General features: G+C 37.6%; 2 protein-coding genes and 1 long non-coding RNA gene across 3 annotated transcripts; 1 reads left to right on the top strand and 2 right to left on the bottom strand.

The window, feature by feature from the left end:
- Positions 1 to 1,806: 1,806 nt before the first annotated feature.
- gmppaa (GDP-mannose pyrophosphorylase Aa) lies at positions 1,807 to 14,000 on the bottom strand. Its single transcript, XM_034693395.1, has 12 exons — positions 13,837 to 14,000; positions 11,707 to 11,804; positions 11,361 to 11,464; positions 10,362 to 10,554; positions 10,105 to 10,164; positions 9,877 to 10,007; positions 6,040 to 6,174; positions 5,508 to 5,605; positions 5,364 to 5,410; positions 5,167 to 5,259; positions 4,204 to 4,372; positions 1,807 to 3,531 (listed from the first exon to the last, which is right to left on the bottom strand). The coding sequence occupies exons 1-12, from the start codon at positions 13,874 to 13,876 to the stop codon at positions 3,431 to 3,433; spliced, it is 1,269 nt and encodes a 422-aa protein (XP_034549286.1). The 5' UTR covers positions 13,877 to 14,000; the 3' UTR covers positions 1,807 to 3,430.
- LOC117819887 lies at positions 13,204 to 19,923 on the top strand. The gene is made up of 3 exons (XR_004632651.1): positions 13,204 to 13,260; positions 13,908 to 14,022; positions 19,560 to 19,923. It is a non-coding gene; the product is annotated as an uncharacterized LOC117819887 (long non-coding RNA).
- pnkd (PNKD metallo-beta-lactamase domain containing) lies at positions 16,873 to 26,035 on the bottom strand. Its single transcript, XM_034693396.1, has 9 exons — positions 25,826 to 26,035; positions 25,418 to 25,533; positions 24,089 to 24,201; positions 23,473 to 23,531; positions 23,293 to 23,385; positions 21,960 to 22,123; positions 20,959 to 21,045; positions 20,715 to 20,830; positions 16,873 to 19,697 (listed from the first exon to the last, which is right to left on the bottom strand). The coding sequence occupies exons 1-9, from the start codon at positions 25,978 to 25,980 to the stop codon at positions 19,521 to 19,523; spliced, it is 1,080 nt and encodes a 359-aa protein (XP_034549287.1). The 5' UTR covers positions 25,981 to 26,035; the 3' UTR covers positions 16,873 to 19,520.
- Positions 26,036 to 26,199: the final 164 nt, after the last annotated feature.

The following is a 26,199-nucleotide window of genomic DNA, read 5'->3' as shown; positions in this document are numbered from 1 at the left end:
TTAACAGGCAGAAACCTCGAGCAGAACCAGACTCATGTTAGACAACCATCTAATTCGACAAAGTAGGTAGCACTGAGCCAATTGAGTTACTTACAGTACAAGTGTATTGCTGTATTGTGCTTCCCAGTTGAAATCAACTTCAAACATTTCATGCACACAAAGCTGCACATGTAATTATTCCTCCTGGTTTCAGACATTGTTTGTGTTTAATCCTGTGCTTAAAAGATATTTGACCAGAGAAAGGGAAGTTGAGTCCAAGAAAGTTTAGGCTGCTCAGAGTGGAACTAAGATGGTCTTCAATATGGGGATTCAACTGACTAAGCCCCTCAGTAATAAACTTAGGAAGCATTCTACAGTAGACAGCACAAAAACAAATTACAGATACCAAACAGGAGAATTTAATGGGTTTATTCAAACAGCAGTGAGCTTTGAGACTTTATGTTTCAAAAGCTGTAATTAATGCCACATTTAAAGAAAAAGAGAAATTGTTGACTCAGAGTGTAATCACTGAAAACAAAGATTTTTACAAGCACTAAGAAGGCATGAATGGTCACATGTTCATGCTAAGATAATCATGAATTCATGTGTGACTTATTCAAACATGTATGATTACCATATCAATTAATGCAGAGTATATATGATTAACAGACTAATATATGACTTACTACTAATTCATTGATTAATTCACTATCAATTTGTACAATTATTGAATGTCATTAGTTCATATATTAATTACCACAATTCCTCATTATAAGTAAATGATGGTGCCCCACAACATGACCTTTGTTAATCGTTAGTTAATGATTTTGACTGATGCTGATTATGATTTTACATAAACACTATAGCCAGTATCAACAATAGCAAAGTAAATACAGTCAGCATTTCACAATGAAAACCAGTTTGACTACACTTGTTAGTTTAAAAAGCTGTTTATTTACATTTTTTATTCAACAGTATTCAAGCACATGCTCAAGACACAAATCAAATTAAATTTAAACATCTCTGTTTTCCTTCCTCCCTGACATTTGGCAGAAGATAAGTAACAAAATGGATACAGCATTGCTGTAACTAAGATCTCATTCATTTAATTAAGCTGTAACAGAGTTCTTTTTAAGTGTATAAGTGAGCCTTATCTGGCAGAGTTTATCCCAAGCAAATTGTCAGGTCTGTCCATAAGAGGTCATTGTGTTTCCACTATTATTGTTTCTTTCTCAAAACTGCTGGGAAATTTAAGTTATCAGAGAAGTGTGGACACCATAATAGATGAACAAAATCTGATCCATGGTCTATGACCTTACCTTCTTTGGACACTTATTCCAGGATGGCTGACGTTATGTTTTTTCTGGACTCAAAACAAACAAAACTGGAAGGACTTTTGTTTTCACTTTTACCAATGTTGTCAGTCTAACCTATTACATAGGTCATCTTTTGATGGTTGGATTTATGATTAACATTTAAAAAGGTTTCATACAGAGCAGTGTTGTGTATCCTGACCTTGTATGCGCACTGTTTCGATCAGAACTATACAGTGTTAGTGTTGACTTTTATTTTTTTCTCATTTCCTTCATCATTCAGGAAAGACATAGAGCTTCAAGAGAAGCAAATATATTTACGAGTCATTGTCAGATAAGTGTACTTTTTTTCTGCATCCATGTTAAGATTAGTTGTACAACCAAACCAGGTGTCACATGGTAAACCAGATCACATGGTAACCCTTTAGTCTCAAATATAGGCAAAAATGTGTTTCAGTAGAAACCAAACATGAATTGCCCAATGGTGCTTGGACCAAAACAAAATGGTGCTTGGTTTTTTTTTTTTATGTTTCTTTCTTTCTCAATCATTCAAAGTAGTTTGCTTATTAGGCAGCTTTAACATGACTCGAAACTAACCAATGTTTGCAAGCTTTAGCTTAAGCATTGCAAAACTGGCTCCACGCACCACCTTAAACTTCAGTCCTTCCAGTGGGTTCAACCTACATGCATGATAATCAGTAAGTATATGTATAATGCAAAGACCTACAAAAAAGTATCATATGGTAATGAAATCCCAACACAAGCCAACATTTGGGTTGAATGTCTAATTTCATGTACATATTTCCAGAAACTTGCCCTTTGGCTTTCGTCCGATCGACGTCATGTAATCTAATGCATCTAATTTGCCTTTTATCTTAGGAGCCGGAAGGTTTGTAACCTCACTAATGAACATTCCACCATGAGTCTTTACTCCCTTTAATTAGGGGCACAAGATTTGCATTAGGCAGTTTTTAAAGCAGAAAAAAACAATGAAAAGCACAAGAGGTTAAGTATCACATCAAAAATAAACTCATTATGAGAAAGACATGCTCTAAAGAGACTTCATTTGAACATTTTGCTGAAGTTCCAGTTCCTCACGTCCTTCAGATTAACTGGAAAACAAGTGCTGAGGTGATCATGAGTATCATGAATATAACCAAAGTAAGTTCATTTTGATGCTCAAATCTGCTTTATCAAACATTGCACTACTTCAGTATCTGCTGATGTGTATTCAGATTTCAATACCCTTTGATAAATTCCAGTTTAAAAAAGACTTGGTTGTAATGTTGCTTTGGAAAATTAACAGTCAGTTTGCCATTTTTAAATTCAAACTTCTGAGATAAACACAAGGTACTTTCTAAAAGAAAGGATGAGCGCTCAGTGAAGAAACCCAGCCCACTATGCCCTGTACTGATACAATTTAGTAGCCCACCCCATGGCTCCTGAGATAGAAAGGACCGATGGGGAGCGAGAGCCAGCACATCACTGGGGTTATCAAGTGGGCTCCTTCCTTCACTGATGTTTCGTTTAGTTAGGCCCACGACACCTTGGAGAGGTCAAACAGTTAACTATGGCGTACCAGAGCAACCCTCCTGCATGCCAGCTCCCGCTGTCCATCATATCTTCTAGCAGAACAACACAATTTAACAACCCAACCTATAGAATACTGCCACGTTCAACAGACCCAGGCCAACACTGATACTACCTACTCTACCACCTTGCCCTTAGCAACCTCACCACCGAACATATAATAAAGGCTAATAGTAATAAATACTTTTTAAATTCTTTAGTTTCATGTCTAAAGTTAATCAAGAATGCTCCTCAGAATAAGAGCCTGTTCTACAAGCCTTTATAAACATGGTTTTAAATCTTCTTTTACATTATATAACTTACAACATTTCTGTGCTACTTTTAACTGTGAAGTTAAAAAAAAAACTCTGTTGTTATCTTAAAAGGTAGATTAACATGTGTGATTAGTCACCTCATTACGCACCAAGTGGTGTATAAAATAAAAATCTGTGAAAACTATCTTGGTCTTCTCTTTATTTCGGACATCTTGTACACACTTCCTCAGAGGCAGAGCTAGCATGGATCCTTCATTGGTAAAAGAACACAAGCAGAAGTGTAAGAAAGATTCACTAGAGAATAATCTGGTTTTTGAAGCTGCGATTGAGGTCTTTGTGTGGGAGGACGATTGAGTTGAGAATGATCACTTCAGAAGGGATGGTCACATTACAACCTAAGTAGGAAACAAAAAGGTGTATTTACATTTCACTTCAGGCATGCAGGATCGGATTTTTAGCTTTCATGATAACACAAAAATCAAATGGAAAGTTAGCAAAACAGCAATTCCAGCTGCAGCTGAACAATCTAAAATAGAACCAGCAGAATAAATCATGTACAAAAAAATGAAGAGATCTGCTCAGACAGGTGATCACTGTAAAATGCAGCACCTCTCGTTAATTAATGTTGGCCACTTTTTGGAAAGACAATGTAGAGACAAATGCATGAACAAATTAGGGATGGGGCATGATTTTCGAATGCTCGAAAACACTTATTAAAAATCGAAGAGTTAATCGAATATTATCTCATTTTAATTTTTCCGAATGTGTCATGTGTTGGAGGAAAATTCGGTTGAGTGATCCAAACAAATGCTGCAGACTACCATGGGACTAAAACCCCCATGGCCCCACTTTTCTAAACAGCCAACATTTGAATAAATAGAAGCATTTCTTGCACCGGCTTTTAAATTTTGCGAAAAAACTCTAAATACTGCTGGAGTGAAAGTGCAAATTTTGATATTGCTTAGAATTAATATTCAACAAGCAACCTGAAGCAGATCCAGAGTTGTGAATAGAATAGAATAGAATTTCTTCATTGGGATGGCACCGGGTACAATGATCATGCTTACCCAGGATAGTAATTGAAGGTGTGAGTTTCCCTTCCCTGAAGAGGGTCTCGCTGTCAATCTTTGCGTAGGGATCATTGGGGTTTGGGTCACTTGGGGTTCCCTCAACTCTAGCCCACTTTCCAATGGTGCTATCCCATCCAACAATGCTGTTCAAAACACAGCAGTGATCCTACAGGAAGAACAACATGACAGAGCATCTGTAATGAAAATTATTTACAAGCTATTCAATATCACAGTAGATGTTATTTCTGGTGTGACTGTGAGGCTTAAAGGGATAGTGCTGGCTTATTGAAGTGGGTTAATATAAAGGTACTTATCAATTGCATGTGTACTATACAAAGTCGAAAACAGTCTGGTCCCTGACCAGAGTACCCACAAGGCAGCTAAGCTATACACATTGGCACCTCAATAAATAAGAATATCATGAAAAGGTTCATTTATTTCAGTAATTCAATTCAACAAGTGAAAGTCATATATCATATAGATTTGATATGTTAAACTAACGATGTCACACCCTAATCAGCTAATTCAGGGGTTCCCAAACTTTACTATGCCAAGGCCCCCCAAACAGCATTAGCTTCTGGACGGGGACCCCCTTTGCAAACCCACAGACAATGCTTCAAAATATGTAAAGAAACATCAACTTTTAGAATGTATTTTCCTACTTTTATTCACTTTTCAATAATTATTACATTTGCTTAGCATAGGAAATTAGTAACAAACCTGTTGTAAAAAAAAAAAAAAAAAAAAAACAATAATAATAATAATAATTAGATTCTATTTTTTTTCCCTTCCCTTAAATGTTCATCCCCTGCTTTGAACGTGGTGTGAATGTGATAAACAGTGTTAATGTGCTGTGGGTGGTTGGAAAGACTAGAATAGTGCTACATAAGTACAGTCTATATACCATTTAAACAACCCTTTCAAATAGCTGTGATAGAAAGTTGTTTCATAAGGACTCACCTGTAGAGTTGCACCATGAAGTATGATGGATTCTCGCACTCTGACCCCTTCACCAATAGTTACTCCAGTGCCAATCGAGACATTGGGACCCAGCTTGTAACAGAAAAAAATGTATATCAGCACCTATATTTTACTTTCCCCGTGCCACATGTGCATGAGATTTAGATATACACTGCTGTGTTGGTAAAACTGCTTACCATAGCAGTGGGGTCAATTTGGGCTGTAGGGTGAATATAGACATTTCCTAGGAAAAGAAGAGGATGTTTCAATTAATGTGTCGCCAATATAAGATATGGGTGCTCTAGCAACAGTGCTAGAGCAGATTCATTCATTCATTTTACCACTTATTTTGGGCCCTCCCTCCTTATTTGCGGCCAGTCTTTCAGGATGAGATATGTGGTACTGGTTGAGGTACAATCGACTGGCATAAATGGCAGAACTGGAAAAGAAACGACAAAAAAATGAATATTTTGAAGGCATAAAATTGTATATTTCAGCTGTATTTCATACCCCTGTAATATTGAAAGGACATTCCTTTTGGCATGAGACTGAAAATATAGTAAAAACAGTCATTTGACCATGACGAATCAAGCTAGAGCATGATAAATGCTAAAATGTAAATCCTCAAACAATTTTTTCTGGGTTGAGGCAGTAAGATATGGCTTGAGGTTTTATAGTACAATATTTGTTAGTTACTCTTTGAATATTACTTCAATATGAATACAAGTTTAGCTCATCTGTCTTTTAAACTAATGACAGCACATCTTTAAATATATCACAAGCTAGGTTAGAAGTCCACTTGTTTTTTTTTACTTTTAATATTTCCATTACAGGTCATTTTTTCCCTGTCCTGACAGCATTTCCGACACTCACCCTGCAGATTTGATCTGGCTCCAGAAGCCCTGGGTTTTATATACGAAGAGCTTTCCATGTCCTGCAAGGGCGGTGAAAATGTCCTGCTCTAGCCTGATGGCCTCTCCTCGATGCCATCCATTGGCCGGCTCCTCTCTGCAAAGAAGAACTCATCAGTTTGCAACACGGAGATATGAACTAAGATAAAATACTAAAAAATAATTTTAAAAAAACACAAGTGAGTTAATTAAAAAAGAAAAGTGTGAGAGCTTTCAGTTATTGAAAGCACAATTATGTTAGAATAAAATCAAAGAAAACGTCAAGATTTTAAAAGAATTTTAAAAGAGATAAATACTGCAAACCCTAAAATTTACTAGAAGTTACGGATTTAAGTAGATCTAAAATCATTTCCTGAAGACCAAGCAGATAATGAGATGCTGCAGGCTAAATTTCTCCTTAAATAGCCTGAAGACTAATTTATGTAAGCAGGAGTCACAAACTAACCTGCACACGACTTTCTTTTTTTTTTTAACCAACTGTACAGTTCTTTCTGACTTACTGATAAATATACAAAAACATTTTCATGTTGTAAAAAAAATCATGTTCTTTAAAAAAAAGGGGGGGGGGGGCAGACTCCATTCTTTTAACAGTGCTTCTAGGCTATTTATCTGTGTCAATAATCGGATAAAAAGGAGAAAGCCACTTTTATAAAGAAACCAATAGCTTCAATTTATTTGTTGTTTGATATTTTTCCCCGGCCATGGACTGTGTGTTTGCCTGGGACCAGAGGTCCGCGTAAACTTGTCTGTAATTAAGTTTGGTTTCCAAAACCACAAGAAGTTCATTTGAAAATTGACATGCAAACAAAAGCACCCTGGTAGTGAGCAAATTCTGCAGTGCACAGCTCACACAAAATGCTGGGACTACATCAAACATTTACTGTCACCTTCAAAGGAAGCATAAAGACTGGTGAGCTAATATTAAATACACTAGCAAAGCTCTCTGTGTCAGACCTCTTTACACATTTAGACTATCTCATAAGAGAGATTAAGTGGATATTAACTTTACACAGCCTACAGATTTTATATATAGATATTTATACATATTAGTTTCTTAGGCTGGGCGATAATTCAATAACAATAATTATCATGATAAAAATTGCCCAGCTCTATTTCTTAGCATCTTTTTCCAAATTGTGCATGTACATGAGACCCCTGCAAAAAAAATCCAATATAAGCAAGTGTATTCATCAGTGTTCAGGTCAAAAATATTATTACTGTAAGCCACATTTACCTAAATAACAGACCACAAAACACCTAATTTACAGATGTAAAAATCAAAAACACAGCATTAAAAGCTTGAAATGAGTAAAGCAGCTACGCCTCATCTTTGCTTTTAATGAATGTTTTTACAGTATCAACTGTGTTCACGAAAACGGTAAAATATTTTCAAAATGCCAACTACTTTTACATGAGATTTTTCATTGCCCTATACTTTACTCAGTACTGTACATTTCATCCGTTTGGCTCCATCAGTGCCCTGCTCAGTTTACATGCAACTTACATCAGACAAACTAAGCACATGTGGTTTGCCTTACATGTTAGGTTTACTGCACCACAGTGAATATCACAAAGCACACAAGTAACAAAGTCTGCTCAAAGTAGTCTTCTTAAATACACTACAAAGAAAGAACAGGGACAACATATACAACAGAAATAGTGACTTGCAAAAAGCAGCATGCCGTGTTTGACAACTCCACAGAGCACACCTCAAAACAGATGGATTTTTCTGTACTTGGATACAATGATGAACCACACAGAGTTTTTTACTTGGAGAGAGTAATATCTGAGGTTGTTATACATACAAGTAATTTAGAACTTAAAGAAAGGTAACTTTGCTTTAAACTTTAAGAGCAAAGTTTTCAAATTGTAGAACAACTTTGAGGTGCTCAACATTTTGGAAATATATTTTTACAGTATTATTATTTGTATAAATGAATTGTCTGGTGAAGTAAGATTAAAAATTATTATCATCTTCACAAATGTCTATTATAGAGGTACCACACAATTTAAGGTGGTGTACTGCTGATTGTACTGTAATGAAAAATATCAATACTGATTTAAATTAAAAATACAAGATATTGGAATTTTTGTCAATATTTGTAAAAGTCTCATGGGCAAAAAATCTTTGAACACACCATCCACTCTTTTTGAATTTTATTTTTTGAAGTAGGGTTGTATGAGTAATTAGTGTTTGACCCAAACACTACTGTCAGTGTAAGTGTACACTGGACAAAAATGTCGGTGCCTTCCTTTACCATCAGAAAGCCAGTGTTTGGCAGTTTCCTGGACGAAACATATTGAGTCTTCTGCCTGGTCAAAGTGCTTCAAGGTTTTGGTAGATTGATTTTTGTTACCTTTGGACAGAGTCAAGCTGGGTATGTCACACTATTTCCATTATTTACGCAGACTTGCTGGCTGTATCATGTTATGTACATCAAAAATATGACAAACATCTTTTCGTCTTTTAATCCAAGAGTATATATCGAAACAGCTTTCTTTTTAGCAGCTCCACTTGCAAAATGGGTGAGATCATTTCAGAGAAAGAGGTGCAAGCAACAGTCACAAAGCAACCTCTGTAATCTCAGGCTTAACATACATGAGGGGTATACTACAAAGCAAGTTCAACATATCCCGAATATCTTCTCCTGATCCGGCTTCACTGAACCTAACAAAGGAGATTGCGCTAAACTGTCACAAGAGGCTGGTTATCATTATAATAAGTCAATCTAGAGTTACCCTGAGCGTGTTCACATGAACGGGGCGGAGTCAGCAACATATGACCAATCACAGACACGGACTGTCTGCAGTCAGCAAATCGATATATAATTCAAACTGAGAGCACTGATATTAGAGAAATATGAATTTAAACACATAATCCAGACAAACATCAACATAGCTCTGTTTCAAACACAAAGGAAGAACTGAGATACAAGACAAAAACCCTGAGATTAAATAAACTAATGACGTCTTATTTCTCATCATTTAGTGCAGATAGATCTGACTATAATAACTCTGTTTTATTCCCTGACAGTGATCTCTCTCTCTGATTTAATCTTGTGTCATGAATGACAGTTATAGATGTAATATTTCAGCTGCAGCCCTGGCGATATCAAACTGAGCGCTGTGGTTATAGGACTAATAGGAATGAGAATATAATTCAAAGTGATAAGCATGCAGAGTTTTATATTAAATGTAGGCTATTAAATGTACAACTTCACCTGACTGACCTGTTTTAGACTCTGTTTAAGTATGATGTCAGGAAAGATAATCAATAACTGTCATCAGTATTTTATATGTAAAATCATACAGGTAGAGAAAGTGTCCTGCCCGTCTCTCTCCCCTCGCGATCAGCTCAGAGAGATGTGTGATCAAACAAGCTGATTGGTCAGTGGGCGGAGTTTTCCACAAACTGATATCTGATCCTGAGCATAGGTTAGGAGTTCAGCATGAGTAACAATGGTGATCTACCCAGGTAAGGAGTGAACCCCCGTTGTAGTCCTGAAAATCCAGAGTTAACCCTGAAGTTCCCTCAATAACCGCAAATCCTGCTTCATAGTATACCCCTCTGATCTCTCTACAGCTCACAACATAAACTATATGCTCTAAAACTACACCATGCAGCCTGTCCACTTACCCGTCATATGGATATCTGATGTTTGTGAAAGGAAAAAGAAATCATGGCAGAAAGAATAAGGGAAGGGAAAACAGACAAATGAAGAGAACAAAAAAATGGACAAGATGGAAAAGATAACATGCAATCAAAACAGATTCCCCATGTGGGAGGGTTTCAACTTACAGCAGCATGTCTTGTTGGTTCTTTTGAAAGATGGTGCCGATGTGCTGGAAGATTTCTGGGTTAAAAAGGTATATACCGCAGTTTATGATGTCACTCACGAATGTGCTTGGCTTTTCAACATAATGCAAGACCTGAGCAAAAAAAGAGGAGATCGGTAATAGTCAGAAAATGTTAAATGAACAGAAATATAATATTAGGGAGATGAGACAAAAGGGGTTAGATAGATACCTCATTGGTTTCCTCGTTTTCGACAATACAGCCGTAATTCATGGACTGCCTTCTGTTTGACTAATAAGAGAAACACAGACAATACATTTTAGGATACATTTAGCCGTAGTAGTAAGTGAAAACAAATAAACAAAATGTTGTATTTGAGCATATCCAGTAAGCTTACTGATAAAAACAAGACATAAAAAAATAAGGGTTTTGACTATATTTTCTGAGTTCTCCAAAGACAGTAGCAACCATCAGCAATTCAAACTCACAGTTGTCCCAAGAATGACAAAACTGTTTGGTTCTCCGTGTTCCTTCTGGAAGCTGAGCATCTCTTTGAGAGGAAATGCCGAGCAAACATCAGCATTCAGAACAAAGAAAGCCTCTGGACTGCCAGAAACAATCTGATCTCTGAAGTGATAGATGCCCCCACCAGTGCCCAGGGCTGCGAACTCCTGCAAATACCTGTGGAAAAAAAGAGTAAACATACAGTCATTGAGAAGCGGTACCGCATCACAAAAACATACTATGACTTTTACGTACAATATTAACTTAAATAATTAATATTATGTATCCAACATAGAAAGGCTTTCATAACTATCACAATTAAGATTACCAAGATATTTTTTATTTATATCTTTATGAAACATGAGAAGCTCTACTGTAAACATATATTTATGAATCTTCCAAAGTAGTACATTTTCATACTGTTCTCCCAAAACTCCCACTCCATAGAAAATGTGCAAATCACTGCTATGAATGTTGAGTTAAGGAAGTAACTTGATGTATCTCCACTAGTTTAATGAAGTAGCTAAGAGCAATGTATTTTGTACAGTGGCTTGGAAGTGCAATGCAAAATTACAAAGAATGAAAAACTTTTACAAAGTTGGAGACAATCCATTATTTATACAGTCTAAGGTCTGAATCAAAATATTCAAGTGGAAACAGGGTTGTTAATTTCACATTAATTCCCTGGTTGTTGCATTTTCATATTGCAGACATCTTTTATTTTGAAAATCATTGGTATATTCCTTTTCCGTCACAATCCCCTGTTTGTCAATGTGTTTTGTAAATGTGTTTTATAACATGTAAATTAGTTTTGGGTGTGGTAAAAAGTGTTTTGCTAATGTAATTCTGTTTTATAAAATGTAAAAATATTTTCCAAAATGCAAATTTGTCTCCAACTTTGTAAAACTGTTTCATTCTTTGTACATCTGCATTGCACTTCCCAGCCACCATAAGTTTGCTTGGTTTTGAAGTGTAATTTTTACCTGATGGAAATCTTGAATTCCTGCTGCGCATTCATCAGGAATCTTGTCAGCTCTTCATTCGGCTGATAGAAGCCAATGAGCAAAATCTCCTTCATATTTGGTACCTTGTTAAACAAAACATTAATTATTTCCCTAAATATATTACAGAAGTGAGGTGAAGAGAAGTAGGATATCAAGTAGGACAACAACAAAAGCAATATAATAATTTACTTTTACAATAACAGCACAGTTTGACACAAAAACTATTCCCAAGTAGTGACTTAAATATAAAACTTCTATTTCATTTTCTAAAGAAACAGGCTTTTAACATTTCCTCTACTTTGTACACTACCTATAGCAGTCTCACCTTGACACATGCTTCAATATGATGCTGCAGCATGGGCACACCAGCTACTGGAAACAAGGGTTTGGGGACCTCAAATGACAGGGGTCTGAACCTTGTGCCTGCACAGAAATAAAAGTAAACAATGTTATGCCAAAGTACAGTCATGGCCAAAAGTTTTGAGAATGACACAAATATTACATTTTCACAAAGTCTGCTGCTTCAGGGTTTTTAGGTGTTTTTGTCAGATGTTTCTATGGTATAATGAAATACAATTAGAAGCATTTCATAAGTATCAAAAGCTTTTATTGAGAATTACACAGAATTCATGCAATAAGTCAATATTTGCAGTGTTGACCCTTCTTTTTCAAGACCTCTGCAATTCTCCCTGGCATGCTGTCAATCAACTTCTGGACCAAATCCTGACTGATGGCAGTCCATTCTTGCATAATCAATGCTTGGAGTTTGTCAGAATTTGTGGGTTTTTGATTGTCCACCCGCCTCTTGAGGATTGACCACAAGTTCTCAATGGGATTAAGATCTGGGGAGTTTCCTGGCCAAGGGCCCAAAATCTTAATGTTTTGTTCCCCGAGCCATTTTGTTCTGACTTTTGCTTTATGGCAAGGTGCTCCATCATGCTGGAAAAGGCATTCTTCATCACCAAACTGCCCTTGGATGGTTGGGAGAAGTTGCTCTCGGAGGACGTTCTGGTACCATTCTTTATTCATGGCTGTGTTTTTAGGCAAGATTGTGAGAGAGCCCACTCCCTTGACCGAAAAGCAACCCCACACATGAATGGTCTCAGGATGCTTCACTGTTGGCAAGAGACAGGACTGATGGTAGCGCTCACCTCGTCTTCTCCGAACAAGCCTTCCTCCAGATGCCCCAAACAATCGGAAAGGGGATTCATCAGAGAAAATGACTTTACCCCAGTCCTCAGCAGTCCAGTCCCTGTACCTTCTGCAGAATATCAGTCTGTTCCTGATGTTTTTACTGGAGAGAAGTGGCTTCTTTGCTGCCCTCCTTGACACCAGGCCTTCCTCCAAAAGTCTTCGTCTCACTGTGCGTGCAGATGCACTCACACCTGCCTGCTGCCATTCCTGAGCAAGCTCTGCACTGGTGGTGGCCCGATCCCGCAGCTGTAACACCTTCAGGAGACGGTCCTGGCACTTACTGGACTTTCTTGGGCGCCCTGGAGCCTGTTTGGCAACAATTGAACCTCTCTCCTTGAAGTTCTTGATAATTGGATAGACGGTTGACTGAGGTGCAATCTTACTCGCTGCTATAAACTTCCCTGTTAGGCCCTTTTTGTGCAATGCAATGATGGCTGCACATGTTTCCTTGCAGGTAACCATGGCTAACAGATGAGGAACAATGGTGTCATGCACCATCTTCCTTTTAAAGTGTCCAGTCACTCAATCATGACAGATTGATCGCCAGCCTTGTCCTCATCAACACCCACACCTGTGTTAATGTGTGTGACACCTGTGTGTCATTGAAATTATGTTAGCTGGTCCTTTTGTGGCAGGGCTGAAATGCAGTGGAAATGTGTTTTTGGTGAAAAAGTTCATTTTCAAGGTAAAGAGGGACTTTGCAATTATTTGCAGTGGAGCTGATCACTCCTCATAACATTCTGGAGTATATGCAAATTGCCATTATAAAAACTGAAACAGCAGACTTTGTGAAAATTAATAGTTGTGTCATTCTCAAAACTTTTGGCCATGACTGTACACTGCAAGTCAGATTTCCTGGTGTTTTAGTGTGTATCAAACGTGAACACGCACCCCTTTTCTACAATTGCTAATACTATGTTGCCTTTTTTATGCATCAAATGAAGGTAATTCCATGAATGCAGTGTAATAAATAGCATTATTAACTAGCAATCCAGATATGGGGACAATTTGCGATGTTCCTACTTAGTTTACAAACTTACATGAATGTTTTTTACCCTCCTTTCTGTTGTTAGATATTGGTGCATGTTAGTCACAAAGAACGCTAAAAGATTAAAACAGGTTGGGTGGGCTTCGTTGTGCCACGTCAGTGATATAAAGGGTTGAACTGGACTTAAAGGGTTTTGGACCTGTTAGCAGACTTCACTTTAACGACGCACAGCTAACACTGGAAACCACGATACATGTGGGAGTTGTTTCTCACCTTTCTGTGGGCCTCCGATCAAAATAACTGCCTTCAACATGTTGATAGAGAAGCTGTGATTCCTTTTACAGATGAGACTTGCCGAAAGAGAACCTGCCACTGTTTGTTGACGTTTCCGCGATCGATGGGCATTCACTTCCTGGTTGTGACGTAGAAGAACTCTTCTTCCAATGGCGTTCCGTGCTGGTAGGTGTAGTGCTGCCCTCTACAGTATTGGGTTGGGTACTCAACTTTTATGGGAAGGTACTGTAAAGAAGAATCAAGAATAATGCTTTGGCAACAACATGTCTTTGTTCATGCCAATAAAGCAAATTTAATTGAAAAGTTTAATTGAATCAAGAATCAAGAAATCTTTATTGCCAAGTGAGCTTGCACACACAAGGAATTTGACGTGGTGAATCGAACACTGGTGCTTAACAACAAGACAGTAAGGAGACAACAAGACAGTAAGGACACAACAAGACAGTAAGTACAATAAATGAAGAGTTAATTTGCAAAAACAGATATCTCCAAAAAAAAACACATTTCCTTTTAATATAATTTTGTAATAAAGTTACATTTTTAAGATACAGCTAATTAGTAATGTCACTTTGACTTAGTAAAAGCCACCCAACTTCAATTGATTGATAATACCTAAAGCTAGTAATAGAAAAAATATGTTTTTGAAACATTTTTTAAATTTTTTAAAAGTGAGTTACCTGTTTTTGCAAATGAACTCTTCAAATATAGAAACCTAAAAACTAACATTAAAAATTCTAAATAAAAATGAAAATAAAAATACTATCTGTACAAAGAAAGGTATAGAAGTACTTTTAAGACATACATAAATGAATTAACCTAAGCCAGAGTGCAAATTTTAGTGGATGAATATAATAATGAAATATGTTAAAGAATAAATTAGAATATTGCACATGGTTGTTGAGATATTGCACTGGAAATCAAGGATTGCACATGTATGTGATGTATCACAGGAGTCTTTAGTGTTTTACAGTGGGATTGTTCATGAGGGATACGGCCTGAGGGAAGAAGCTGCTCCGGTGCCGGGATGTTCTGGTACTCTGAAGCGCCGGCTGGAGGGCAGCAGGTCAAAGAGGTGGTGACCTGGGTGAGAGGGGTCTGTGAGGATTTTCCCTGCCCTTTTCCTCATCCTGGAGGAGTACAGGTCCTGGAGGGAGGGCAGGGGGGCGCCGATTATCCGCTCTGCAGTCCTGACTGTCCGTTGCAGTCCCCTCATGTCTGATTTGGTAGCAGAACCGAACCAGACAGTGAGGGATGAGCACAGGACAGACTCAATGACTGCAGAGTAGAACTGTTTTAGCAGCTCCTGTGGCAGGTTAAACTTCTAAAGAAGTTAAAACAGGAGATATGTGCTCTCTCTTCCTAGATCTAGTCGGTACTTGAGCTGCAGCATTTTGGACCAGCTTAACAAGTGTCTTTAGAGACTTGGTGCAGATTATACAGATGTTCTACTGCGTATCTGCTTTACAACAGATACAAACAATGGATTAATCACGGTTGCAAAAAAGCATTGTACGACAGCACAACACATCCATAATCCAGCCTGGATTTTATATTGATCCCCATTGATAATTTGATTCACATCTGATAAGTCTTGCTATAGCAGTGTTGGTTGTTTTGGTTCAGGACCTGGTCCAATGAGGTCTAGAGGTGTAAAAGGTAATGATACTGCTCTTTCATATATATATATTTTTCATCAATTAAAGAACAAAAGTTTCACAAATCTGAAACAGTGTTAAAAAGAGACTATAGCCTTTAAAAAAAAAAGCAAATCATCCTTTTTGCATTTTCCACAAATAGAATAAAGGTTCAACAAATCTGAAACTTTGCTCTAAAGAGACTGTAGCCTCTGATAAATAATCTAGTCCAGATCAACAAGTTGTAAAGTGGTTTTGGATCAGGACCTTGGACCTCGATCAGGACCAGGTAACAGTTTAGGGAAACGGAAGATAAAACTAAATGAAAGAAAAGTTACTTATTATATACTCAATATATAACTGATGAGCCAAAACAAAAAACACTGCAGAGAATGAGTAATCCAGTCTGCACCTGATTGCTCTTCACTGTCAACTTGTTGTATCTGAAAACTGAAATAGAATTTGAAAAACTGAAACTAAATCATGAAAATTTTAGTGAAATTGGAATTTACAGTGTTAAATGGATTCAATTTCAAATATAACATTCAGTTTCAAGAAATTCAGTTTTGAACTAATAATTTCAATTATAAATTACTGTTTAGATCTTTTTTGAATACAAATTGAAATTACACAATCCAATTTTAAATTTCCAATTTAAATACTCAAATTGAGCAATTCCAATCAAGTTTCTGCTGACACAAATCTCTGCCCATACATTTAGACCCTTCTCTGCAAGTAAGCACAGTTTTTATATCTACATTAGTTCATGAACTTACTGAATCCTGTGCCTGACAGGGTTCAGATCATCTAGGTTTATACTTTTGTACAACATACATCCATTATAATGTTGAAGGTTAAAACCACATCCTCTTTTTTTTATTTTGTATCTCTTGTTATACATCCCTGATTCTACTCTTAGAGGTGTCCCAGTGATTTATAAAGAAAACACTTTTTTCACAGAGTATCTTTTGGTACATGAAGTAGGTTATGCACCCAGGCAGAGGAAAATTAAAGCATTGGGAAAAATAACCTAGCTGTCAATTGTAAACATATATACAGAGCTTTAGGGATTCCTTTTATATTTCCTCATTAAAACTTAACCTTAAGTTAAACAGTCTCCCACTGGATGGTATTCATAACTCAAACATATGCAAATAAGAAGAGGATCTGCATCAAACACATACAAAGTTTTTGGTCAACAATCACCCCAGGACAGGGTACTAAGTATAAACCCTTCTCTGGGATTAATGTTGCAAATGGAATTTTGTATATATCTCCTCACAATTTTTCAGGTTAATGTCTTGCAATGTAGGTTACTCCCCCTAAACACATGCTCAATAACATTTCCTCACTGAAATATTCAAACAGCACAACACAGAAATTTAAAGTAGCATGGTAAGAAGACTGTTTATTATACTGCAATCATTTCTCAGGACTGTACAGTCACAGCTTAATATATCACCCAAAGTGTTTCAAACAACAAAAATGTTTTACTTTATATTTTTATAATCAGCTACAAAAATATTCCTTCTGAAAATTGAAACCAAGTGTTAAAGCCAATGTCACAAAGTAACTCACAGAAAAAAATATAAAAGCTCCCGACAGTCATAATCTTCCTTTTGAATACTACAAACTCTACAATAGAGTAAAACAACAAAAACGTAAATTTGCTTGCATACAGCTTGCTTGATTCAAAATAACACATTACGTTATCTCTGTAGTGATCCTACTGTTCAGCTTTCATTCAGCTTTACGTAGTGCATCCAATACAACTTGAAAAATTACTGTTAATAAACAATACTTTGTCTATTTAAAAAAAATCAAGCTGTGCTTGGCCTAATGGTTAAGTCGTGCACCCATAAAGCAGGTTCTATTCCAGCCAGCAGCCCCTTTCCTGCATGTCAATTCCCCGCTCTATCCCAGTTTCCTCCTCTATCCACAGTCCATTTAAACTAATTGTAAAAAAATCTCAAAAAACAAAAAGAGGTTAAATAGCAAAACAAACAATTCCAAGCTCATACTGGGAATGTCACTTTAAAGCTCCTGAGAGGATTTTTTAATTTGTGGTAAAATATATTAAATTTAATATTGCTGCCACCACCGTCAGCAACAAGATCCAAATTTTTAACTTTTTTTTTTTTGAATTGATTTATTTACTTCAGATTTGGGGCTTTTTATCCTTTGTTTGATATGAGAGGTACCTTGAGAGGGACACAGGAAATGAGAGGAAACAATGGGGGATGACAACCCCACCTGTACTGGGAATCATTCCTACAACCAGTGCGCCGAGCATTACATAATGTCTCTGTACATCGAGTACCTAGTCTACCATTTGAGCTAACAGTGCCACAAGGTTGCAACTTTTGAGGCCTGTAAGAGCTGCGAGTAGGCAGGCGTCAGACCAAACCGTTGCAGGATGAGGAAACTGCCTCTTTAAAAAATTAACAGCAAAGATTCACAATTAAGGACACATTTGACTATAAAAAGAAATCAGGTTGACATTTTTTTTCTAAAAAAAAAAAACATTGTACGAGAAGCTTTACATATTTGCCCAGAGAGAGGCTTCAAAGTTGACACAAAACCAAAGTTCCTCAGAGTGGCTTTAAAATTTCAAAACTAAGTACCATTAATCCCACAGATCTAGCAAACAAAAACTCACATGATGGCTTGTGCATTCTCTATGAATGCAACAACTCTCAAGCCAAATAACCAACAGAATGGTGTTTAGGATTTGTTTAATCAATGAGACCATTAATGTAGAGACATTTCCAAAAATGAAACATTCATATTAATAAAATATTCAATTAATAATATCACAATTTTCATAGAGTATATAGTAGAGTCATATTATTTTTCCAGCAGCACCATAATTGTGCAAGCAGCATACCAAATACAGTCTAGAATATCCAAGACCTCTATGCCAGGCTTTTATACACAGTCATGTGCTGCGAATTACTCAAGAGGTGCAATAACAACACAGTACTTAACATGTTAACCCATGTCATGTGCAAGGCTCAAGTATCAGATTGGCTGTACCAACTTATAACATAAAATTATTGTTGTCTTGTATCCTTTAAATTAGGAAGTTTGAGTCAAAATTCCAAACGATATCTGTCCTTCCCTAGTGGCCCCAATGGCAATTTTGCTTTAACAGCTCAGCTAAGAAACCCCACATATAGTTAACAGAACTCATTTACAATTAAAAAAAATGTGCAAGTACCAACCAAGTACAGTTAAATAGAACAACATTTCTGCTATGGAAAAAAAACTAAAGCTTTTGCTGCGTGAGATTGTGCATAGAAGGGACAGATTGCCCCCCACTCTTAGTTCACTGGCCATACACTTACTCACCACAGTGTTCACGGAAAGTCGTGATCAAATCAAAGATGCAATGAAGGCTTACTAAGCAAAATACTTCAAATGGAAATGTCACAATTATAAGTATTTTGTAATTATGAAGTTGTAATAATGTACCTTGATGTCTCTAATAAAGTTGTTTAAAAGCAACAAAAAATACTTAAAAGGTACAGTGTGTAGAGTCTAGCTGTGTTAAACAGAAGACAGACAGCATAAATGGAATAAAATATTTATAATTATTAGTGATTATAAAAATCATTTGATTTGCGTTCACTTAGAATAAGCCTTTTATGCCTACTTTGGAGTACGTCCCCTTCAACAGGCTGTTATCTTGCACCGCCATGTTTCTACTGTGGCACAAAGCGGACAAGCTATGCGCCATTAGCATTTCACCAGTTGGAAGCCAGCGAAGACGAGAGTGGTTGTTGTTGTGCACAGAAGAATTTGAATTTATAGAACTGATATGATGTTAAAAGTTTGTCAGATAGAATCTGACTGCTAGATATTGCTCAATATTCCCATTTTTACACACTGTACCTTTAATGTCCTTTTAAGTTTACAAACTGACTGCTTGAACCAAGTTTGGCATCATTTTACAACCTATAGTCCCTGCTTTAGTACCACTGCCCGGTACATTTGGCTTCAGTCCGCTGTTCCCTTAAACCAAGTATTCTAGTATTTCCTGTTATACATGTCCTTTTGTTTTCGCAGCTCCTCAAGCACCCGAGCCCGGAACTGGGTCCAGTCTTCATCATGGAACTGCTGTACGCCCAAGGCCAGGTGAAGCTCTGCAGAGTGGCTGCGCAGAAAAGGATTGTACTGCTTCTCTTCTCCGATAGTGGAGGGACACTGAAAATGAAGAGCATGTCAAAAAAGCAGGCATCCCAGAAATGTTTGTCAATCTGGCTGCCTCAAGTTATCTACTTCCCTTTCTCTCATTGTAATGTAGAAGTTTCCAAAGCGATAAAACAACAGATTCACTCAATCCCTTACAGACCAATGGATAAGTGGAAAACACAAAGGACATGCAAAAGACACTGCTACAAATGTTCAATAAAAATGTGATATATTTAAACCTGTAATTACACCCCCGAACCACCGGTTTGGGCGCTAATGTGCCTTAAATGCTAGTTGTCACTCAACATTGAACAGAAGAAGAAGATGGCATTGAACAGCCAATCTTGTCACAGGTTCGGAGGAAGGCGGGCTTTGTTTGGAACAGAATGTAAACACAGCTGAAACAAGCGACAACAACACTGAAGAAAACTCAGAACCTACCAGCTCAAAACAGAGTCATTAGTCTGACACTGTGATGACTCAATTAAATATACTTTCAGGATGTGGGTGAAGGAAGAGCCCACAGACAACTTCTGCTGTGTGAACACTGATTAACCATGATGCATTCACTGCACTGTGGGAAATAATAACACTCCGCCCGTAACCGAACATGGGAGTGCACTACCCAAAACATTACTCTATACACTGATATACAGAATACAATGCTAAATATACATATATATATATATATCAAAACAATGCTTGATGTAGAGACACACACAATGCAGATAACCGGTTTGATCATTTAGTCATTTTTAGGTATGACATTTCAGGGAAAACAAATTTGAAAACTAGCTAAACTACCACTCTGTACAGATGGCAGATAAAGCTATTAATTAGGCACTTAAATAAACAGAGAACGTTCATTCAGATGGACACTGTATTAGAGATGAGCTGACTCTAAGAGGCTACAGAAGGCACTGACAACATGTACACTGCAGGCAGGTATCAAGCCCTTATTTCCAGTTGCTGGAAGTCATGACTGAAGCGTGCATGAGAGGCATCACAAATGCAATATACCAATCTCACCGTGCACAGCTTCTGGCTTCTCTGCTGCTGCACCAAGTGATATTTGCTTTCCCTGGCAGTGTTGCATGGCTCGACCTCAGCAGCAAACAGCAGGTTGTCTTCTGCGTACTCATGACCTAAGGCATAGCAAGGGAAAACAAAACTGCATGCCTTCACACACAAAATCCCTTAAAAGTACAAAAACAATGGAAGTTCAACAGTTTTGTAAGAAATTGTTGAAACTCAACAACTTAGATTGTCCTACCAGGCCATAATAGAGTGTCATCGCTTAAGGCGGCGACTAGGTCCAGAGATGACAGCATAGTTGAGGGATTTCCTTCGAACATCCTTCCTGAGAAGAGACAGAACTCGTTTGATTCAAAATAAATAACTCCGAAAAAGGCTATCTGAAAGCTAACCTACTAGGCAAGTCTTTACATTGATGCTTTACATTTTTGAAATATTTTTCATGTTCAGTACAATTGTCATATTTCAAACACCCAATGACTCAAAAAATAATTAGAAATAAAATCTTGCGGGGCGCCGGTGTCCTAGCATTTTAAGTGCCCCCAATGTACAAAGGCTAAGACTAATCACTGGGACAATTTTTCAAAAACGGTATTTATAAATCAATTTAAATAAATAAAATGATCTATAATCAAGGTTTTTTGACACTGTGTTTGTATTTGAAGTTAGTAGCCGGGTAATAATAGGGATAATGTATGGTTAGCGGGTAGTTATGGGAAATAGAATCCCAACAGGGTGGACAAGATCCTGACGCGAAGCCTTTACATATATAATAATTGTGTAGAAAGCAATACATGGTCAGGCTCCAGCATATATCGGAGAACTGCTGAAGCCATATTACTCCAGCAGGACTCTGAGGTCGAGTTTGCTGGCTGTCCCTCGCACCAGATTAAAAACTAAGGGGGGCTGTGCTTTCGAGGTTGTTGCTCCACAACTGTGGAACAGTCTTCCTCCAGAACTGAGAGCTGTGGACACTGCGGTTGCATTTTTAAAAAGCGGTTGAAAACCCATTTACTTAGACAAGCATTTGATTGACCTATCCATTTTTATGTCTGTGGTGTTTATGTATTTTTTTTCTTCGATGTAATTCTTGCTATGTCTTCCTTGTTGCTTTGTATTATGTTACTGTGAAGCAGTTTGTGACACCTGTTCTAGAAAGGTGCTATATAAATAAACTTTATTATTATTATTATCAGCATAATAAGATCATTTTGACCGATTCCATTCATTTTTACTCACCACATCCTGAGAGGAAAATCAGGTCACCAGAAAAGAGGCTGGGAGGTGCGCCAGCTGCCGGGCCATCTAGGAGGTAGATCATGTGGCCCACTGTGTGCCCAGGAGTGAAAAGGGCCCTAAAGTGCATGCAGCCAACTGTTACTGTGTCCTTATGGGAAAGAGGACTGGGGAAACAGAAAAAGATAAAAATAATAAACAGGAATGTAAGATTAGCATGTTGAACAAAACCAGATTAGATAAATATGCTATACTAGTATCAATACAAAAATAAACTAATTTTTAAAAGTGATTACACTGGGGCAATTAATTCATCTGGTTCATTTGATCTGTCAACATCATTAAGAAAAACGTACTCCAGGGGTTTGGATGCTGACCTTGGGCAACAATCCCAGTGTTTCCCATATATAGTCCATACCTGAGCAGGTCACCCAGTTATATGAATGGCTACCAAAGTATATTTGCCATCTCCCCTCACTTTCTGTGCCTCCCATCAAAGAGCGTTCAACACATGCTGGCGGTGATAAGACAGAGAGACGTCCGCTGTAGCATTCCTCCTTTTAATGTATTGACTGAGGTGCAATGTCTCATGTTATAGACCTTCTATGATCTTAACAGATGCTCCTGCTGCCATGGATGGATAGAATACGTTTGATCAAGATGAATATACTCCCCCAGGATATTAGATCCAATGGAAATGATGCCATTTAAGATGAATAGAAGAGTAATTGTGGATATTGAAAGATTTCTCTCAGAATTTAAATAGCAAAGCAAGAAATGAAGGCTTTACAGTTGCCAATAGACGGGGTGGCTTTCTAATTTTCTGTAGGTGTTGTGTTACGACACACTCTGCCTGAATGTGTCTGCTATGGTGACTTTTTTCATCATCAGAGTGAAACAGAAAGAGAGAGTTGGTGTGTTAAGGCCGGTTTATACTTCTGTGTTGACCCTACGCAGCAGGGGCCGACGTGGACATGAGCACTGCATTCTTGTGCGTCCATGTGTCCGTGACGTGCAGCAGTTCTCCCCGAAACGCTTTAGGGCAGCGTGGTCTCTCTGATAGTCAGGTCGCTCTGTTAACTTTTTCACAGCATTTCCGTGGGCATTATGTTAATTTACAGCTGATAGATGTTGCTGTGTATCATACAGCAATGATTTCAGGCTTTAGTGTGTATGTGTGTGTGACAGAGGTCAAATGAAGCAAGGTTGAGGACTAAAGTAATCTCCAAACAAAATCAGCAGGTACTATGAGTCTTTTCTGTGAAACCAGATGTTTAGAGATCCGACAGAAGAAGCACAACAGAAGAATCTGAACCAATTCAAAAAAGGAACCTACTGTGTGAGGCCAGGAATGTTATCAGCAGCATTTCCATAGACTTTACATGAGTTGTAAAGCCTCCTCAAGCCTTTGTTTCCCCCACTGTGATCCCTAAAAAGGTAGAGGAATGCATTGGCTTATAAATATTGTGTATGCACCAGAAAATGACAAATAAAAATAATACGGTTACAAACTTACCAATGCTTGTGTGTGCAGAGTATTGCTTCTAACGTCACTCTCTCATCCTCAAGGACAGCCTGCAAAAAGTAATCATGAGCTGTTAAAACTGAGGGTGCAGAGAAGGTCTGCATCAGTAAGACAAAGAATTGTGCAGTTTGATTAATCTTCATCACAGAGAACATTTTCTCACAGTTATTAGCTATAAAAATGCAGAAAACTGGATCAGCTTGCAGTGGCAACTGGGGAAACATTTTGGGACTTTAATGTGGGAACTTTGAAGTGCCCACAGTCACACTTTGTCTTCAGTGTACTGTTACACTGGAGTTCTATCAGCTCTGTTGGGATGTATAAAGCAGATCTTTCCTGAAAACAAATTACTTAGCAGTTCAAATGTACTGTTTCTGAGATTGAAAGTCAACAAATCCCTGTGAAAACTCCCATAACTTTGTTTACCAGCAAAATGTGTAGTTGGGAACCTAGCAGAGATCTGTTTTGTCACAGTTTGACAACACTTTGCTGCAGGTAACCCTGAACAAGTAACTTAAAACTGTAACTGAGCAACCCTTAAAAACAAAAACAGCTTTTACAGATATATCTAGACATTATACACACAACACCCAGTAGAGGAATATACCTGGACTTTTTGTGGGTCTGCAGGGTCTACAACAACAGCAACACTGGAGGCTGTGTCAATTATAAGGTAGCTGTAGTTGTCAGACAGCACAGGGATGGGAATTATTTTCAAACCTGTGGACATAAAAAAAGAGTTTGAAATAAGAATCAGACTTTTTTATACATACATATCAATCAACCTGTATTTATACTCGAGAGATCTTTGAGGGGCAACCCTCATTTACAATGATATTGAGTCATTTACAGTGACATTTAAAAAACAAACAACAATGCATCAAGAGTATCAAAAGTCATCAGATAGGATTTTTTTTTTATTTGGATATAAAAACAATTAAAAGATCAAATAAAATAATACAAATACAAGGAGGTGTAGGGGATTGACTATAAGTGCATTAAAATAGGACTGGCCGGTGGTTAAAATGTATCAGGGAGCTGCTGAAGCCTTATAACTCCAGCAGGACTCTGAGGTCCTCTGATCAGGATTTATTGGTTGTGCCTCGTACCAGACTAAAAACTAAGGGGGACTCTGCTTTCCAGGTTGTTGGTCCTAAACTCTGGAACAGTCTCCCTCTGGAACTGAGAACTGTGGACACTGCTGACAGGTTCAAAAGGCAGTTGAAGACCTATCTGTTTAGACTTTGTTTAATCTGCCTGTTTTTATGTCATGTTTTTGTAAGTGCTTGCAATCGCTGTTTTGCCTTTTAATGTTATTTGTTATTGTTATTGTTGTAAAGCACCTTGTGACCTCTGTTCTTGAGAGGTGCTCTATAAATAAATCTTACTTACTTTCTTAAAATTATACAATAGATACAAAGATTGAAAATTAAGATTCAAATGTATATGTCTGTACACAGTTGTGCTCATAAGTTTACATACCCTGGGAGAATTTATGATTTCTTGGGTAGTTTCTGTTTTCATTATGATGTAAAAAGAGTAAACACAGTTGTTTGATAAACATTTTGCTTCACCCAACCACTAACCATGAGTGAAAATAAATGTTTTCTCTTATCATTCATATTCTCTGAAAAATGGCCAAAAAAATCACAAATTCTGCCAGGGTATGTAAACTTATGAGCACAACTGTGTATATTTATAAATCTTCAGAATATTATAAGAAAACATTAAGAACTGTATATTTAAGTAGCCTTCAGAAGTCATTTTGACTGAAGTGTTTCTTAAATGGACTGCACTTTTGCTCATTCAGCCCAGCATATAAAGCCATGCATTGTTGTACCAAACCCATAGAGTCCTTCAGTAACATATGGTTTACTCTATACAACAACCCCAAATAATAAAGACACATGTGAGCAGTATAAGGTAAACAGCATACCGTTGAAATCCATGGGCTGAGATGTGGAATGTCCAAAAGGGTAATGTTCCCGGGCCTTTTTCATTTGCCTCTTGTAGTACATGTATCCAAGTCTGGTCCTGGTGTACAGTGTGTACCTGAGAAACAGTATGTGGAGGACTCCAACAGTTAGTACAGCTACCCGAGCTCCATGTAGTCCATATCTGGGTAATATTCATCTTCAAATCTAACAAGTTAAGCTAGCTAAAACTGGTCACCATAGTCGTGCCTGGCTGAAATAAAGCTATAGTGGTGGACTGTTTTAATTCAGAAGCGTAACATGTGTGAACACAGTAGAGCTGACTCTCTTTCGTCTATAGGCTATGTTGTGCAAACGATAAACACGAGAGATGTTTTATCATGAAAGGTAGGCTAAAATACCAGACTCACGCAATTCGGAAAAAGGGCTTCTCTGAGCGAGCCATGAGTTTGGACACCGAATTCCTCCAAAGTGCCGAACCTGTGACTCTGTGACGAACACATAAATATATGACAAATAACAAGGATGCAGTGGCGACAGTTACAATCCAGTCAGGAAGCGCCATACAGCCTGCAAGACGAGCCTATTAACGCTTAAAGCGACACGCCAACCCGGAAGTGAGGAGAAGGCAGTAAGGTATGGCGGGCCATTAGAGACAATAATGTCCCGTTTTTCTCAGTCCCTTTGGTACATTTCTCAGATAAGAATTGAAATTCTCAAAACTACTTGTTCAATCTTCACATCATTGCGTCACTTGTGCACATCAAAAAAGCAGTTTCTCATC

This window comes from Notolabrus celidotus, chromosome 10 (genome assembly GCF_009762535.1).
Source record: "Notolabrus celidotus isolate fNotCel1 chromosome 10, fNotCel1.pri, whole genome shotgun sequence".
Classification (NCBI taxonomy): domain Eukaryota; kingdom Metazoa; phylum Chordata; class Actinopteri; order Labriformes; family Labridae; genus Notolabrus; species Notolabrus celidotus.
Note: the sequence above shows the minus strand (reverse complement) of the source record. Positions and strands in the feature narration are given on the sequence as shown.